This window comes from Protomyctophum parallelum (assembly GCF_964188405.1).
Source record: "Protomyctophum parallelum genome assembly, chromosome: 10".
Taxonomy (NCBI): Eukaryota; Metazoa; Chordata; class Actinopteri; order Myctophiformes; family Myctophidae; genus Protomyctophum; species Protomyctophum parallelum.
Genome location: NC_139704.1, coordinates 17396743 through 17415173, shown reverse-complemented (window position 1 = coordinate 17415173; position 18431 = coordinate 17396743). Strand labels below are relative to the sequence as shown.

At 44.7% G+C, this 18431-nt stretch overlaps 1 protein-coding gene across 1 annotated transcript; it reads right to left on the bottom strand.

Moving 5' to 3' along the window:
- Positions 1-590: 590 nt before the first annotated feature.
- On the bottom strand, positions 591-18121 carry LOC310865700 (uncharacterized protein; the record flags this gene model as incomplete). Its single annotated transcript, XM_083774912.1, has 11 exons — positions 591-1170; positions 7424-7623; positions 10502-10631; positions 11686-11882; positions 12902-13057; positions 13151-13245; positions 15327-15452; positions 16444-16505; positions 16606-16723; positions 16830-16988; positions 18004-18121. The coding sequence occupies 11 exons, from the start codon at positions 18119-18121 to the stop codon at positions 591-593; spliced, it is 1941 nt and encodes a 646-aa protein (XP_083631038.1).
- Between the last annotated feature and the right edge of the window lie 310 nt (positions 18122-18431).

The following is an 18431-nucleotide window of genomic DNA, read 5'->3' as shown; positions in this document are numbered from 1 at the left end:
TGTATAGATGGACGTCAAATAAAAGGAGCAAAATAACCTTTTTTACATGTACCACCCTCAACACTACTGTACTACTTCTCTCTCTCTCTCTCTCTCACACACACACACACACACACAAACAACAAAATATCAATAATATCGAGGGATAAAACGGATCTACAAGCTCACAATGCATTGCAATGTGACGTGTTGTGAGCTTGTATATCTGCTATTTTCACCATATTTGAAGTAGGGCTTAATAGGGTTAACTCATAATGTACTGGAGTGGAGTCAAAAGTACAATATTATTTGTTTTAGAAATATAGTGGAGTGAAAGTCATACATACAGTAAAGGTGGTTGCACACTGGTGCATTTCTTTTTTCTTTCACTGCGTTTTGCAGATCTGCCTGTCACCAACATCCCACTAGACCCCACTAGACAGCTGCGGAAAACGGATAAAATGGACTCCGGGTTAGATTTCTTTTTTTATACTATTAAAAAAAAATATATATATATAAATACGCAAGTACAGTTACAGATACTCTAAATAACGTCCTCAAGTGCAGTGCTCAAGTAAGTGTACATAGTTACTAGTGTCCACCACTGGTACTCAGATGGCCATCCTCTCCCGCTGCGGAGGACTCTCAGTGGCGACGCCGGCAGCATCCGTCTCTGGGTTGGCCATACTGTGCTGGAGTACAGCATCCGTCTCTGGGTTGGCCATACTGTGCTGGAGTACAGCATCCGTCTCTGGGTTGGCCATACTGTGCTGGAGTACAGCATCCGTCTCTGGGTTGGCCATACTGTGCTGGAGTACAGCATCCGTCTCTGGGTTGGCCATACTGTGCTGGAGTACAGCATCCGTCTCTGGGTTGGCCATACTGTGCTGGAGTACAGCATCCGTCTCTGGGTTGGCCATACTGTGCTGGAGTACAGCATCCGTCTCTGGGTTGGCCATACTGTGCTGGAGTACAGCATCCTTCTCTGGGTTGGCCATACTGTGCTGGAGTACAGCATCCTTCTCTGGGTTGGCCATACTGTGCTGGAGTACAGGATGCTGGCGGGACAGGGGGCCATGCGGGGGTCGGCGAAGGACAACAATGGGAACACTGCTGGGTCCCTGGAGAAGGAGGCAGCTTAGTTCCTCCTCCGTCGAGCAGACCACTGGAACCCCATTAACCTCCACGAGCCTGCAGGACACATTACTGTTCTCATGAAACAAGCACAAATACATTCAAGGTTTCATGACATTCATTTTCATTTATTAAAAAAATATAACGTTTTTTCTTTTAGGTTTTATGACCTCAATTACACCCACACAACCTGAACCTTTGAACATTCAGTGGATTTTCTGTGACACTGGGGTTTTCTCTGTGTGTCCTGAAGCCTTTTGATCTGCAATGAATACAGGCAAAATCCCTCAACAGTGACATCTGCTGGCAAATTGTTACATATGGGATTTGTGGACTCTTACATCACAGTCCACAGGAAAATCAGAGCACTTGTTTAAGCCAGAAAACCCCAGACCACAGAAAATCTACTGAATGTTAAAAGTTCAGGTTTGTTGGGTGCAATTGAGCAAAAAAAAAAATCACACCACATCACCTATGATTAGGTTTAGAATTTTGCGTTGCCTATTAAAAATAGCAGATATACAAGCTCAGAGGATCCAGGCTAAGCTCAGAGCACATCTGCTATTTTTGCAGGGGTGGATGCAGACTTCTAATCAATCAATCAAACTTTATTTATATAGCACATTTAAAACAACAAAAGCTGACCAAAGTGCTGTACAGGTTAAAACAAACAGAGCATCAACAGCGCCCATCAGCGCACAGACAAATAAGGACATCATATAACTCATATTTTAAGACAATCAAGTGCAATCAAAAATGCCATTGACAATGAATGGAGAATTTACGTCATGTGTCTGAGCAAATCAACATGTTACATGGCAGATGATGCACAATGATAAGAGCGCCCCTCACTTCACTTCACTTTCAACTTGTTGACCCTTTAGAAAGCTTCCCCAGAAAACACTGTCGGCAGCATTCGTCATCACAAAAGGACTTTTCAGCTCTGCATTCAAACAAAATATGAAATAAGATATCGGTTATCGTTCCGATACGATTTTTAAGACCGATATTGAATGAAGGAATCATTTTCTACTGAGAGCCTCTTCCTCATTTTGATGAGAATCAGTACATACAGTAAATGGCTCATTACTGCAACAGGACAGTGCAGATCCTTTAGACCTGCACTATAATTATCTTCAGTAACCCTACTACACCCAAGAAACTGTGAAATGATGGGTGCTCATTAACAAAAGTGTCTTAATCATAATTATCATCATCATTCTATCGTACCATCTCGTGCATTCGACGGAGATAACCGCAAAGGTCACAACAGTTCCACCAAAATACTTCGGGAATTAAATCTTCCCTTTGGTTCCGCAAACAATATCAGTTGTTAGTTGGCTCTTGGCAGAATCCTCGCTTGCAGGTAGAGGCAGGGCCCCCTCACTGCTTGCTAATTATAACAAATCAAAAATGATATCAAAGACCTCACAAATGACAGGGCGTGAAATATTAAACTTAAGTTTAACACAGACTCCAAGCTTGTTAAAAAAGCCCCATTCGTTCGCTTTGTGTTTATAGTCGTCCCGGATGAAACTGTGAGAGGGGAAAAAATTAGCCTTTTATATTTTTTCACTGACTGTATAAAGAGGACTGGCAGAGGTACTGTGATCAGCAACCAAACAGCAGCGTTCACAGACAGCACACTCTCAGCTTCTGTCTCTGGAAGCCTACCGTCTACGCAGCAGGGGCGGAAAAAGTACTATTTTTCTACTTAAAGCTTCTAAAATGGTCCTGAATGGCAGTGTAGCCTACATGATGCATTATTTTTTATGCCCTCAGGATCAAATCTCCTTGTCAAAAATGGCCACTGTACAAGCTCACAAGTTGATCCAGGATCCAGGAGGATATTTCCCCCAGAATAGGGATGCTGGGGTTCAAGTGGTAAAGTAAAAGTACCAAAGTAATTCTTTCCAAAAACTGGTGAAACGTTTTGGAAAAAAGCAGATCTATAAGCAAAGACTCACAGCGCGCCGCAGTGCGTCACAACGCACCGCAACAAGCTTGTAGATCTGGGCGACATGACACCACTGTACCACAGAGAATGGATTAAGCATTCCTCTTGAGAATCATTGACATTGGCTCTCTGTTACTTCCCATTTGCGTGTGCACACATGTTCAGTGTGATGTTCAGTGTGATGTTTGTTCGGCGATGCAAAAACATGCCAAAAACTGCATGTCTACATGCAGCTCCATTATCTGTTTGCCTTCAAGTTGAAGCATTACAGTGTTTTCCTGTGTCGGAGCCAGTCTCTGATGGGTTTCCACAGCTACCGGGCAGAGAGAGAAATAACGTATGAATTGGCATGGGAAATGAGTGATTTACATCGCTCTCAAAACTGGAAACTGGGAGGCTTTCGGAGGACACCAGCCCATGTGGAAGTCTTTGCTGCGATGCAGCCTACTGATTAGGCGTGTCAACATCAATAGTCATATTATTGTTACATTATTTTAAGGCTCTTTCTTTATTAGATGGCACAGCAGAAGGAGAGACAGGGAGGCGAGAGTCCAGGGTATGACATGACATGCAGATCCGGAGCTGGATTCAGACCCAGAATGTTGCTGTTATATAGTATGTCGTTGCTGGCGGGCAAAAACCTTGTATGTCCATAGTTTTTGTTTGGCGTTTACTTTTTTTGTAAATTCATGCCCTTCATGAATCATGATATAAGAGTGTTACACAAAAGTCAATCTACAATCTACCGTACTATTTCAAAATGTTTTCAAAATAACAATAATGATTTTGTACATACAAGGTTTCCTTGAGCTACTGTACCCATGGTGCCCTTTAATGTCAGTATTGCTGTATTATGTGTTATGTGAGTGAGCAGTTAGTGAATGTACGTTTGTACTGTATCACATAATCATGCAGTCCTAGGGTTCAAAACGGGCCCATGGCCTGGGTGGCCACGTGGCTTTCTGCTTCCTCTCTCTCTGAATTATACCACCCTATAATGCAAAACTGGCACAAAGTTGTATGAATGAATGAGAAACACATTATTCACCGACTGCAATGAACGTATAGCAACGCAAAAGAAAGAATAAGTCTTCACACCGTTTTGAGAGCTCCCCAAAAACTTTATTTGCCACGGCGGGGGAAAAATATACCTGACGAAGATGCAAAAATACAGTCTACCATTCATTTTCAATGTAAGCCATGAGCTGAAGATAAAAGATACATCAGACTTAGGTGCTGCAAATTAAAGCTATACACATGCAGCTACAAAGCTACAAAAACGTTCCGCTGGTTTCAACTTCAGCTACAAAGCTACAAATATGCTGTGTAGCTTTGTATCTGCCAGTGTGCACTGTGAATGCAGCAGTATGCAATGTGCAACGTGGCACAACAGTGCAATATTAGTGCATCATGTGCAAGACCCACTGGGAAGAGACCTCAGGGCAGACCATGGCGCAGATGGAGGGATTACATCGACTCACTGGCCTTGGAACGCCTCGGGATCCCCCAGGAGGAAGTTACTATTGTTGCTCTGGAGAGGAATGTCTGGAGCTCTCTGGTGGAGCTGTTACCCCTGCGACCCGACTACGGATAAGCGGTTGAAGATGGATGGATGTGCAAGCCAGTTCAGTAGATGGGCAGTGCATTAACCATTAAGACCTGAAGACAGTTCAGTAGATGGGCAGTGCATTAACCATTAAGACCTGAAGACAGTTCAGTAGATGGGCAGTGCATTAACCATTAAGACCTGAAGACAGTTCAGTAGATGGGCAGTGTATTAACCATTAAGACCTGAAGACAGTTCAGTAGATGGGCAGTGTATTAACCATTAACCCATTCTGACCGGGCACCCATTTTGGTGTTGGCATCATGTCGTGCTTTAGCTATTGAAAAATAGCAGATCTACAAGCTCATATCGCGCCACCGAGTGGCGCGATACGAGCTTGTAGGTCTGCTATTTTTGAAAAATCGAAGAACGACTGACATTTTTAGAATCTGATCTCAGGTCAGAATGGGTTCATCAGACCAGTGTGTGTCCGGCGGAAACCTCGTATGAATCTGATCTCAGGTCAGAATGGGTTAAGACCTGAAGACAGTTCAGTAGATGGGCAGTGTATTAACCATTAAGACCTGAAGACAGTTCAGTAGATGGGCAGTGCATTAACCATTAAGACCTGAAGACAGTTCAGTAGATGGGCAGTGCATTAATCATTAAGACCTGAAGACAGTTCAGTAAATGCAAATGGGCAGTGGATTAACCATTAAGACCTGAAGACAGTTCAGTAGATGGGCAGTGCATTAACCATTAAGACCTGAGGTCGATTCTACAAATGCCTTCTCAAACAAGTTCTCACACTTTCTAAAAGATTTTTTAATGTTCTTTTTTTTTGCAGATGTACAAGCTCCCAATGAACTTGTATATCTGCTATTTTTGAATAGTGGGTTTAAAGTGAGTTGAAAAAGGTGTTGAGGATCGAGGCATTCATGGGAAAATACCTCCTCAGTGTCCGTTTAAAGCTCTGTTTTAATAGTGATCATATAGAGCGGCGCAGTCCCTCCCCCTTTCAGAACAACGAACGGCCCAGGAAATGAAAACACAATGCATTTCCCCATAGGCAGTTTTTATTCTTTTATTCTCTTTACTGGAGAACGAGAGATGTGGAGACGAAAGATGTTACTGGAAAAACAAACAAACAAACAAACTCTATAGCAATGTTTCTCAAACTATGATATGTACCATCGGCGAGGCCCCCTCTGGTGGTATGCAGAGGAATCTCCCCCAAAAAGAAAAAAACGAGAACTGAAATGATATCGTGGGTTTTAAAAAGTAGTTTTGCTTTCCTTTTTTTTGACGCGGAGGTTAGAACACGCCCCCAGCGCCCCCAGCGTACCCGGCGGGAATTTAACCCAGGACCTTCTAGCTGTGAGGCAACAGCACTACCGACTGTGCCACCGTGCCCCCTAGTTCTGCTTTCCTGTATTAATATGCTGCCAGTGTGCGCTGTGTTTATGTTCGGCTTATATAAACGTGTCGGCAATGCGTCCCCGATATCAACAGATCACAAGTTCAACAAGCTAAACGGTGTCAAGATAATAAACAGCAGAGTTAAAATGATGAAACCGTGGCTCAAAACTAATGGAACTATAGCCTATTGTAAGTATGGATCAAGAGGAGAATTTTTTGACCAGCAGTGCAGCTCTGTAACTGAAGTGGTGGATGTCTTGGACCACAAAACTAGAACAAAGCAGTTGCTCCAGGAACGCCAGTGAAATCGCACGCCGCACCGGTAATTGGTGCCATTCAAATGGCACAAACCCACCAGTTAATATGACTAGACTGGTGCCGGGCTGTAGAGCACCAAGTCAGTAACGATGGAAGAGAGTACAGAGAGTACCTGTTCCATTATGGAGATTTCTGTATCTGTCTCTCTGTGTCCCTTTATTCCTATTATATGGAGTTCTGTGTCAGGCGTTTTTTTTTTTTTAGGTGGTACTCAGTGTAAAAAGGTTGAGAACCACACTGCTCTATGGCAATAATTACTAACCAAATGTATAGAGCATTGTAATACTTCAAATAAAATTGCACTTGCACCCCTTTAACCCTGAGACTGTACATCAAAACTCACATAATAGAGCTTTGTCGTTCTCAAAGTGGGTGTCGTGACGTAAGTCCAGGCTGTGGTGCTGCAGAATACTTTATAGATATTTGTAATTCATCAATATGACTTCAGTTTAACAACTTAAACCCTCTATACTGTACCTAGTAAGATGGACCACCAAACCTCGCCCAAAATAGATGATCTACAAGCTCACAACTCGTCACAGATCTACTATTTTTGGTGAAAGTTCCCCCCAGCATAGGGATGCTGGGGTTCAAGTGATTTACAGTTTTCAATCTGTTGTGATGGAAACATACTGTATCTTAGGGGGAAACATTTACATACAGAATTCACACACCGTAATATGACATACATGTAAGGTTCTATCTATAAAGTAACAATGTAATTCAGGAATGCCTTAATAATAATTGTAATATTAATAATAATAATAATAATAGCTTGAAGTTATATAGAGCCTTTCATGAACCCAAGGACACTTTATAAAATAAACCAACAAACAAAAGTTATTTACAAGGGGTGACTTGAGACAAAAGCGATCGAGAACCACTGATATAGGACAGTGGTTCTCAACCTGTGGGTCGGGACCCCCAGTGCGAGTCGTTGTGTTGTGAGCTTGTAGATCGGCTATTTTCACAATATTTATCTGTGTGTGGGGGGGGGGGGGGGGTCTCCAGTTCAAATTTTTGGGGGGGGTCGCGGCGTGAAAAACGTTGAGAACCACTGCAGGGACTACCTGTCATCCAAACAGAGGTGGGAGTTGCTGGCCACCTGAACCACCACCAGACCGCTACCCTCCATCCGGCGACAGGTGAAGGCATACCAGCCGTCCGGTCCTTGGCTCTCCTGGACAACCAGCAGCATGGCAGGACACTGAGGTGACACCAGCTGGCCCAGCGCACCGAGAGCTGCGGAGCACTCGCTCTGAGACCTCCTCTGCGAAGCAAAGCCCCACACACACGTTATACACACAGTTATAGAATGCACACGTGCACATGCAAGGGGCAAGGGCACGCACACAGACAGACAGGCAGGCAGACAGGCATTGCTCTCACATACTCTAGACTCTCTGACGCTTTGTTTCACGTCGTATGCGCGCATAAGAGATGCACATGAAACAATTTCCATTTCGCAGTGCCGAGGAAACTCCTCGCCTGGACTAGCTTCTTTTACTTTTAGTGGTAAAACTAAAATGATCCTCTGATTGTATGTCTCCGTGGAAATAAAACTCTCATTATCTTTGCAATGAGCAATTTAATTAAAGGGCAACGCGAGAGTTATCGAGAACATAGAGTTACAGCAAGCTATGGAGAATAATGCCACTGGCACATATTTGTGCTCATGAGCTGATTACAGACTTAAATCATGTCACAGAATCGTGTTATGTCTTAATGCCCCTGCAATGTGGCAGTGATTTATGCAGCGTTATTCCCTCTGAATGGCGACCTGGAAGCTTCAAACGGCACCACGTGGAGGTCACGAAGAGATAAGTCTGAGGGTGCGTCAGGGCCTACAGACCACCAAGATGTAATGATTAGCTTTGGAAAGGGATCACACCGCAAGTAGCTTGTGGGGCACAGAAATAACTTGTGAGTCTGACCACTAAATTCCAACGTTCCCTCCTCCGCCCCCCTCCGCACACTCTTCCCTCCCCCCCTCATGGCGTGTGAATGCCTTGCAGCGCTGGATGCCGCCGTGCTCAGGGTCAGGGGTCAAAGCTAAGGCCTCTTTCTCCTCAGACACAAGGGCCAGACAGGATATCTCCACGGAAACGCTGCAGAGGCCCCTTGAGGAGCATGCTCTAATGTGCATCATTTTCTCTTTCTGGTTTCCCTCGAAGCTGCAACGGGCACATGGCGAGAGCCCAAAGAATTTTCTCTTCATATTCTCGTTGTTTATCCAGTGGATCTGGCCCAAATCCTAGCCTACCTGTGCCAGACACAAGACATTCCACATACCCCAGATACACTCCAGACTCTAACAATGCTGTGCAAGTTTGCAATAACACTGCTATAGGGATCAGGGGCGGCCATTGTCGCATGCACGGCCAAAGGCAGAGGAGAAGGTGGAAATAAGTTGTGTGTAGGAATAACGATAGAAAGGATATTAAAAGGGAACCACTCCCATGGCATTTTCATAGAGAGAATTATTTTGGCACTGTCAGGGGAAGTTGTTGAAACATGAGCCTGTGGAAGGACTTTGTTTGATCCAGTGTGAGAAATGAGTCACTGACAGGCCAGAGAACGTAGATGCAGGCTAAGTGGAAAGAATTACACTATCATTTCTAATGACGTTTTTGTAGCAGCACGACGGTCAACGCTGTCGTCCTCAATGTAAATGTCTTGACGGCTCCGACATCAGGGTTCTCTAACACAGCCGACCTTGGGGAGAAAATGGAGGCTAGGATAATAGGAGACAATCTGACCACAGGGAGCAATAGAGCACGACCGCAACTTGTATCCTGACTGTTCATGGCATGGGAACTGGAGACACCCTATATCCAACGCCACAGCCTTCCTAACCTCAGGGGTATGCCACAGAGCAGAGGTGGCAAATTGTTCTCAAAAAATCGATCCATCTTCAAAGACCAATGAGCGAGGAGGCTGGAGGGAGAGAGAGAGAGAGAGAGAGAGAGAGAGAGAAAGAAAGAAAAAGCAATTCTTCTCATTCCCCCTCCTTTAACCATCCGTCTGAAGTTGTCGTCGTTTTTCTTTTGTGCTGTCCAAGTTAAACTGCTTATTTAAAATCATTTCCGCCATTTGCTGCCCTTCCTTCCCTCCCTCTCAATACGTTCCCCCTTCCCCCCTGGCCTCTTTATTGATGCTCTCCAGTTGCGATAGATCCCCGAGATTAGACGGCCGATGATGAAATATTTCCTTATTGTCTGTAATGCGGGGCAGCCTACGAGAGCAAACACGGGGCGGTCTGCTCCTTATTAGAGCTCGCGTCTCCGTCAGTTCCCAGGCTGCTCCTCTCGGCCCTGACCCGTGTGTTAACTCTGATTAGGTCATATGATAAACATTAGCGCTGCCGCTTTTCCCACAAACTCAGCACCTTAAAAAAGAAGGAGAAAAAAAAAACGGTGTGGCCCTCGGGCGGCAACGTGACACGGGGCACCTTTCAAAGCCGAAGCCGCGTGTGTCCTTTCATGGCACCTCGTTAGGGCTTCTCCAATGGGATAAAAGACCCACATAAAAAAAAGCCTCCTCTGGGGATGGTTGGAGATAGTTTTACATACGCTGGCCCATTTCTCCCTCGCGCTCTCCCAGTGGCTTTTGTCACAAACATTCCATTGTTAGTATAGTCACAGGCTCTCGGGTGTCAGCGCTAAAGATCACTTTCTCAGTAAAAGCGCATGTCCGGCCAATGGACGACACTCGGGCCTGCATGCGTACCCACTCTCACACAGCTGCTAACTGCATAGCTTAATGAAACAGGGTGCATTTGAATAGAAGGGATTGTGTTTGTCACTCAAGAGAACAGTAAAATCTGGATCAGAGGTGACAGACACAAAGACGTCAAGTAATACTAGATCAGGATGTTGCTATCGCCCTCCCAGAGTCAGCTAAATCTACTGCAGTGACAGTCTAATTCAATGAACAAGAACGTAACTGTCTTTGTGGTTTCATGGGAAGGCCATGACTGCCACCAAATGATGACTCATCAAAGGATACAACACAGGAATATGTTAACCTATCTGTACTCAAGTTCTATTTTAGGCCTGCCTACACTTGGCCATAATTGTACACCCAGCTCTTAGTATCTCTAAAACGGTTGTAGAGACAGATAGTCTTCTTGGGATGACGGAAATCACCTTCTCGTGGCTGCCCTGCAGAGCATTCTCTAGGTGAGACATCTGTCGCTTGAGGTGCACAAGGGAGATCTCCTCCTTAAACACCTCACAGTTCAGCTTCATTTTGTCAAGAAGACGAACCTCCAGCCTCCTGCATGGGTGGCAAGACAATATCATTTCAGCAAAGGTCATGAGTGATCGCCTGCTATTGATCTGTCCGTTTTCTTTTTCATAGAATAGGTCAGTGTCGCAGAGAATAAATAGAAAACTAAAGCCTAATTTTATTTATTTTTCTTTGTTGCATGACACTTTGAAGGTGAAATTGCAACATGTTGTGTGACGGTTGTAAATCAGGCTTTAAGGGAACACCAGTGCCGTCGCTACGTATATGCGCAATAGAGCGTCGCAGTCCCGCCCCCTTTCCAGACCCGGAAAATAATTCCCTGTTAATTTTCCTCATAGACTTTTCAAAAAGTATTTATTTAAAGACGTTTACGCTGTGGACAAAGCCAACTCGAGTTGTGACAAATCATGACAATAAACACAATGTTTTGTGTTTATTGATCAAATCATTTGTAAGAACATCTTTAAATATATATTTAGTCTAGGAAAATGAACGGGGGATTATTTTCCGGGTCTGGAAAGGGGGCGGGACTGCGACGCTCTATACGCACTGCGTGTAGAGCAACATGCTGAGGGGGGCAACAACATGTGCCAAGCCGGCCTTCATAATAACAATTTTCTCCGTGGCTCCGCCGCGTAATAACGAGCGGCCGTATGTGCGTCCTCGCAAACGGCGATAATAGCCGATCTGAATGAGGAAACGCAACGCTCGTCGGCAGCACAAATATCCTACGAGTAGGGCAACCAAATGGTCAGCTACGTCCCCGGGGAACACTATAGGATGCACATCGACTGCACCTGTGTGATTATCAGTGCAGCCCAGCATTGATTCTGAAGAAGACTGTGTGTCGAAACGTTAATCTATAAAGCCGCTTTTGCAAAGTCACATTAGGATGCAACCATTTCTAGTAGTGTAGTGCATGGGTTTCAAAGGTGGGCTGGGTCAGTCGTAGATACCTACTAGACATACATAAATGGTAAATGGTGCATTTATATAGCGCCTTTATCCAAGGCGCTTTACATAGATTGTGCATTACATTCACCCATTCCCTACATAGACAGTTTATAATTATTCAACCCACTTATTCTTGTGAGCAGCAGCATCGCTGATGTTCTCCCTGAGGGAATGAAGGCTCTGCCTCTTATCCCTCAGTTGGCTTTCGACCAGTTCCAATTTCTGCTCCAGTTCAGCAGTGCCAAGCCCTGCCACCTCCGCCTCTCCATCCATGCTCTTCAGCTCCGAACAGAAGGCCACCAGGCCATGGTGGAGTTCTTGGACCTTGGAGACAAGGACATAGTCAGCTTTTAGTCAATGACGATGAATGAGCATGCATACGTTTCCATGCAGTTATGAAGGAACTGTGAAGTGATCACCGGTGCTGAATACACAGGGTAGCAAAGCTTCAACGGCTGGCCAACGTTGGGAACTAGGAGGCATAGCATACCTCTAAATGCTCTAAACCCTACTGGTGAAAGTCACAAGGACCATTTGTCAGCCTTCTGATTGGTCCCTGACTCTTTGTCTCCACCAGGCCGAAGGCATGGGGGATGTATGTTTTGCACTCCGTCCGTCCGTCCGTCCGTCCGTGTGTCGATGCCAAATTTTGCACACACACTCCCTGGATGCCAACGATGAACCTCTGCCCCAAAACTTCCAGAACGGCCTGTTATAGCGCCACCAGGAGGCCGCTTTGTGCAAAACAAGTTTTTGCACAGTACACCTACAGATTTTGTCCAGATCTTTGGCAAATTGGTACACAGTCTCTCTAGAGCCATTCAACGAAACGGGTCTTTCAGATTTTTTACTTTTGTTGCCCTTTTATCCAACCACCAGATGAAGGCAAGCTGCAATGTCCTACATTCCTATCCTGGTGGAGACCTGTGCCCAGAAGGGCACTTTTTCTAGTTCTGCCTCGTTCCGCCCTGGTTCCTCCTTGTTTATGTTGAATTTGCTAAAACATCATTTTTGGAAAGAAAACTAAAAACAATCATGATATGCCCAGTCACCATGCTGCACCTGTGATGTTCCTTTTTACTGACACCAAATTTAAAATAAGAATTGAATGCACAGAATATCAATACGAAGCAACTGAAAAACGCCTTATTTCAATGGTAGTGGATGAGAGAGAGGATTTTTGTCCAACCACAAAACGGCAACCAATGGGTGCAAAGAGGGGCACAGCTACGGACAGGCCTTGACAAAGGGTGAATAAGCAGTGACAAGGGACAAGGGACTAACTTTAACAAATGACTGGGGGTCCAGTATATTGGGTGGAGAACTGGAGATACAGTACAGACCTGAAGGATGACATTCTGTAGAGAGTCCACCTGTTGATTTAGCTCCCTGATCCTCTGTTCTTTAGCCGGCTGCTTCACTTGGCCATTCTGTTTACCATTCTCATGAGAACCATTGACTTTAGGGAGTTCTTGAGAGTCAACACCCGGTGGCTTCTCCTACGATGCACAAGCATATAGTATAACGAGCTGGTTGATACCAGCTGCTACAGTACTATGCATGATGATCAACTTAACTGCCTGTAAATCTACCTTTTTACACAGGTGCAGCTCCAGTTGTCTGTTCTCTGATGCTAATATCAGCAGGCTCCCAATCTGTCCATCTGGTGACAGTTCCTCTGAGGGACCTTAAACACAGGGAATAGGTAACTGTCATCGATAGTAGTTGGCATGTAGATAGGCGTGACAATTCACCTGACGCACGCACGCACGCACGGGTACAGTAGATAGTACAAATGTGTATCATTGTGTATGTCACGCCTTTGTTAGAGTCTGGTATTCTTATTTTGCTTCTGTCTTTCAGGGGGATTCTCCCCAGCCTCCATTTGGTGTTGGGGGGTATGTGGTGTTGGTGGTGGCTGATTTAAGGCAGTCCCACTCAGCCTGGGTTAGGTTAGTCTAATCGATGCACACGGGATAAATCAGCCCCGGTATGACAGTATGATTCCATCTCCACTGGCTTGTATCATCTTGCCCAATAAAAAAAGAAGGAAAAAGAAAACGCTGTCGTCTTGCACACCTCCCCAGAGTAACCAACAACCGACACCACCTTACGGAGACCAGATCCTGAGGCAGTAGGCCAGGCCAGCTGGTTCAGTACAGAAACTCTCACGTCAAAGTAAATTAGATTAACCATTTATTGCAATACATTTCAGATTACAGTTAAACTTGGCGTTAAAGGCTCCACTGTCGGAGATGTTCCCTGAATTTTGCCATGCTTGCAAACCAAAGGAAGGGAACGTTGAGCAAAACCCCCCATAGGGATGTCTCGCATAGCCAGACAACTATTCCACAATCTCTGAATGCTATATAGAGTCTGGAACTACACCTCCTGAAATCAGAGTAAGGAAGCTGCCATTTCCGTTCACGAAAATGTATTTTGAAATATCTTTGGAGCTTATTCTTCTATTTCCTTTTCTGCTAAGCAACAAGCTGCTATACATATGCTTAGATGATTTCTATTTATATTAGGATACATTTGCACGACTGTAAAGACGAAACGGAAGTGGGGAGTCTCCACTTCCGCTTTTTCGATGGGGAATCTAAGCTAATAGAAACGGCAGGCTTTCTATTCTTGAAGTTGAGTTGCAATGCAAAAAAGGAAGCCATCGTTCTCACAAGATCTAAATATTTTGAAAACAAACTTGTTTAAAAATAAAAGTCTGGTCCCCCAGACTGCTGGGGCTGGTAGCCAGAATGCTGACTCTCATAGTCAGGCTCTGTTTCTGCACCTCGCCAGGGGCACGTCGCTGCAGTCCCCTGCTTCACTGTGTCAGGTGTCAGTGTGGAGATTCGCCCGCCATGTGTTACACCAGTGGATTTCCTTGGGATCCTCAGACACAGGGACACGAGCAGATGGTACAAGCGAGTGTATTGTAGAATGGGCAAGACAGTACAAGCAAGAGCAGATGGAAGCATGCTGTCAAGACAAAGGCTCTCTCCTGAGTATGTGTGTGGGGATGGCTGATTAAGGATACGGTCACACATGATCACACATGATGGCAGGGGAGTGGCCAATGCATGCTGAGGCATCAAACACGGCAAAGTTCAACCTGAGGGCACGCGACAGTACGTGATACGATTTTGTCTCGTAATCAGAAGCTCCACCCCAATTACCTCGCATATAATGGTGTGTGTGTGTGAATGAGACACGGTCGTTTCACTCACGACTGTGTGGCGCATACCCTTATCCTGACCTGGGTGCATCAGATGCACAACAGGTGTGTAGTCACAGCACACCCATTGAGCACAGTGGTCTGATATGAGAAATCTACAATTTTGCAATCAGCTGATTTGCAACACATGTGGCAAATGTAATTGACTGTACTATTATATTTAGCAGAAGCAATAAAATGCTTTTTAAATCAATTAAATAATGTTTTGTTAACTTATACTTACTGTAGTCTCAAACCCGATGTGCAGGTTGATGCCTTGCATGGTTTCCTCTGGCATCGGTGTGTGAATGTGTGTGTGAATGGGTGAATGTAATGCACAATCTCTGTAAAGCGCCTTGGATAAAGGCGCTATATAAATGCACCATTTACCATTTACCACTTTCTTCACTTCATACAAGGACGTGTGCATTTCTCTTACACACAGAGAAACAAAATGATACAGCAGGTAAAACTAAAAAAAGTAAAAAATAAGAGCATGGCGTGCATGCGTGCACGGTGTGCGTGGCGTGTGCATGGCGTGTGCGTGCTCAAACCTTGCTTGTCTTTCAGAATGAAGAGATCCTTGTCCTCTGTCATTCCCAGCATCCTGACACACGACTCTTTAACCTTTCCTACTGTCGTGTCCTTTGGGGTTCTGAGATGGACAATCCGCTCTGAGGCTGCAACACAACAAGGCACTATTATCAGAAGTAAGAAGCACAAGCAAGCCTGCCTCAACAGTTTGTCTGATGCAAAATGCACATAGGTGTCATATACTGTAACAGTATACAGTACATCTGAATATGTGGTATGATCTGGATGGGTTGGAAGCCCCAATGTCTACAGTGTATGCTCATAGCGCGTCGTATTGGAACACGTTCTGGGCTTGTAGAACGCACAATGCATAATATGACAAATATCAAATACTGTCTACAGTATATAGGATGTCAAGGCTGACCCTGCACAGTATAGGTTGACACTGAATAAGGCCAATGCAATGACTTGAATGTCTGAGAATCTTTATATTTTTGCCAAAGATACCATGGCAAGGATAGACTTTGCTGATGCTGGCTTTTAAACGCCAGTCAGTATTCAAACTCCAGCCTTAAAATGAGCATAAGCCATTTAAACAGGGAAAGCATCTGTGTCTTTTTAGATTTTAGGGTTGGCTAGTTTGTGCTGCGAGTACATCTGCTATTTATTTTTTTAAACACAAATCTTCTCTTCTGGGGGTCCCTGGCACAAAACATTTTCATATGGGACAAAATATATATCAATGTGGGTTGGGTGTCTTTTGTCCATTCCAACAGAAAGCATTTTGAATTGCATCTGCAGAGACATGAAACACATCGCTGGGAACAGGAGTGCTCCATAGTGCATCTTTACCATAGAGAATTAGAGATGCATGGCAGAAAAGCACTAGCAGCTTTAAAAATAAAACAAGAGGCCTTGGCCGTGGCTCAGCGGTCCAGGCACTTTGGCTGGTAATCCAGTCTTGGCTGGTAATCCAGTCTGGCAGTGTGCCGTCGGTTCGACTCACGATCCCGACGGCCTTTACTGCATGTCACCCACCCATCTCTCTTTTTTTGTGGCAAAAGCCACAAAAAATATATTTGGTCAGGACACCTGCACCCCAAGGTCTTGCACCCTAATCAGATACACATACATTACCATTAATGGTAATCTCTATCAGCTGAGGGTTCTTCTGTGTCATGAAGCTTTGGCTCTTGTTTCTGCAACGAAAGGGACAACATATTGAACTGTGGCTTGTTGTGTTTATCTTTACTGCAAAATATGGTCTTAGTCATAATGTGTGCACGTGGGAGACTGCACCTAAGCTTCAGGGAAGAGCGATTCATGTTGAGGCAGCTCACATGGGGAGAGGACCTCGACTTGCTCATCGACACCAAAGCCGCGGTGAATCGCTCAACACTGTTGGGTCCTATGGTTTCTATGGAGAAATGACGAGACAGACTCAAGAGTTGACTCATGTGATGCTTCACTGACTGGCACATGTGCGTCTGTCTGGGTGATGTCATAATGATGTAAGCGTATACCGAGGAGAGAGTCCACTCTCTGAGAAATGGTGCTGGGAGGGTGGAGCTCCTTATAGATGGCTGACAGAAGAAGCTCCTTATCTTTCACTGTAGAAACACGGAGCAGGTCCAGAGTCTTTGCATCCACCGAGGCTATGTTGGCTCCATGCAGACCTGCCTCTGAAAGAGGTATAGGTTGACTGAGGTACACAGTACAAGGACCTGTTCGTTTTAACCAAGCACCTCGTTTGGAATATTAACACTTCTAAAGATACATCAGACTTAACAGCGCGAGGTAGTAATTACAAATAGTTTTACAAATCTGCGACATACTAGCGTCATGTCCAGGGGGGTCTACATCAAGCTGCCTCATGCTACAGAAACAGGAGATAGGCTTCTGCCCTATGGGCATACATGGAGGTCCTTGACATGAAAGAGTTTGAGCACCACTGATGCAGCAACATAGGTTTTCAGAAAACTAAACCAACTGGATTCAACCCAATTCACCCCCCCCCCCGCCCCCACCACATGAACCAAACCCACTGCATGTAACAGCACCAATGTAAGCTCCTGGATGCAAACCCAGGTCTCCTGCCTGGGAAAACATCCACCACTCAGGCAAAGGGGAATCCCGCTGATATTAGGTTTCTGAGCTTCAAGCTACACAATCATTTATTATCCAGAAACATAACGAACCCCGGAGATACTTAATGAAGGCGGTCATATCATCTACCATAGCAATTTCCATTCAAAGGTGTAGCCAAGTCTTCACATCCTGAACTAGTTACAGCTCTTCCTTGTTTGCAAATGCTCAGAAGGAAGTTCAGAAATAGTTATTTTTGGTGTTTGGTTGGTAAGATGATATTCTGCTGAGTTGGCCCCACGTATAGGAATAGGAATTAATGAAAACATTAGCACACTAATCCTATTAGTCAAGTATTTGTTCATGTGTTTATTTTGTTCCTTCCACAGTACTTTGTAACTTTGTTTTTCAGCGTGGTTATTATTACAACATACCAAGAATGATCAAAATTGTGTTCTGTAAACTGTATAATGATGTACATCAAAAGTGTTTTGGTTTGATTTGATTTCGGTAAATCACATTGTCAGTGTCTGCCTGGAAATGTGTACTGGAAACAACATTGAATTGATTGCACAACCAAGGAGGGGAGCCAGGCAGCAGAATGTGTGTTACCTCTGATGAAAGGGAGGCATTTCTGCAGACCAATGTTGATGAACCATTGGCAGACCTCGTCCGTGTTCAGATCTCCGAGAGTTTTGACCACTGGCTGCTCCTTGCCCTTTAGAGACATAAAGGATACAGGCACGCTGCATTTCACAAACGCGTGTTTACTTGGAAGACAAAAGTGGTTGCTGCAGGATGAATGTGCATCTCTTGTGGCATGTCACTTGTGACAAAAGGAAGATATCCGTTTATGCGAAACACTGTCAATTAAACAAATACACATCACACACCACAACCACAACAGATACTGTGCAAATCATTTTAGAGACAGTGTCCGGTTTCTTTTATCTGAACTCCCTCCGAACTCGCTCTCTACTACTCCATTATATCACCCTGTGTGTCTTTCATAGGAATGTGCATGTTATGGTACTAAACGC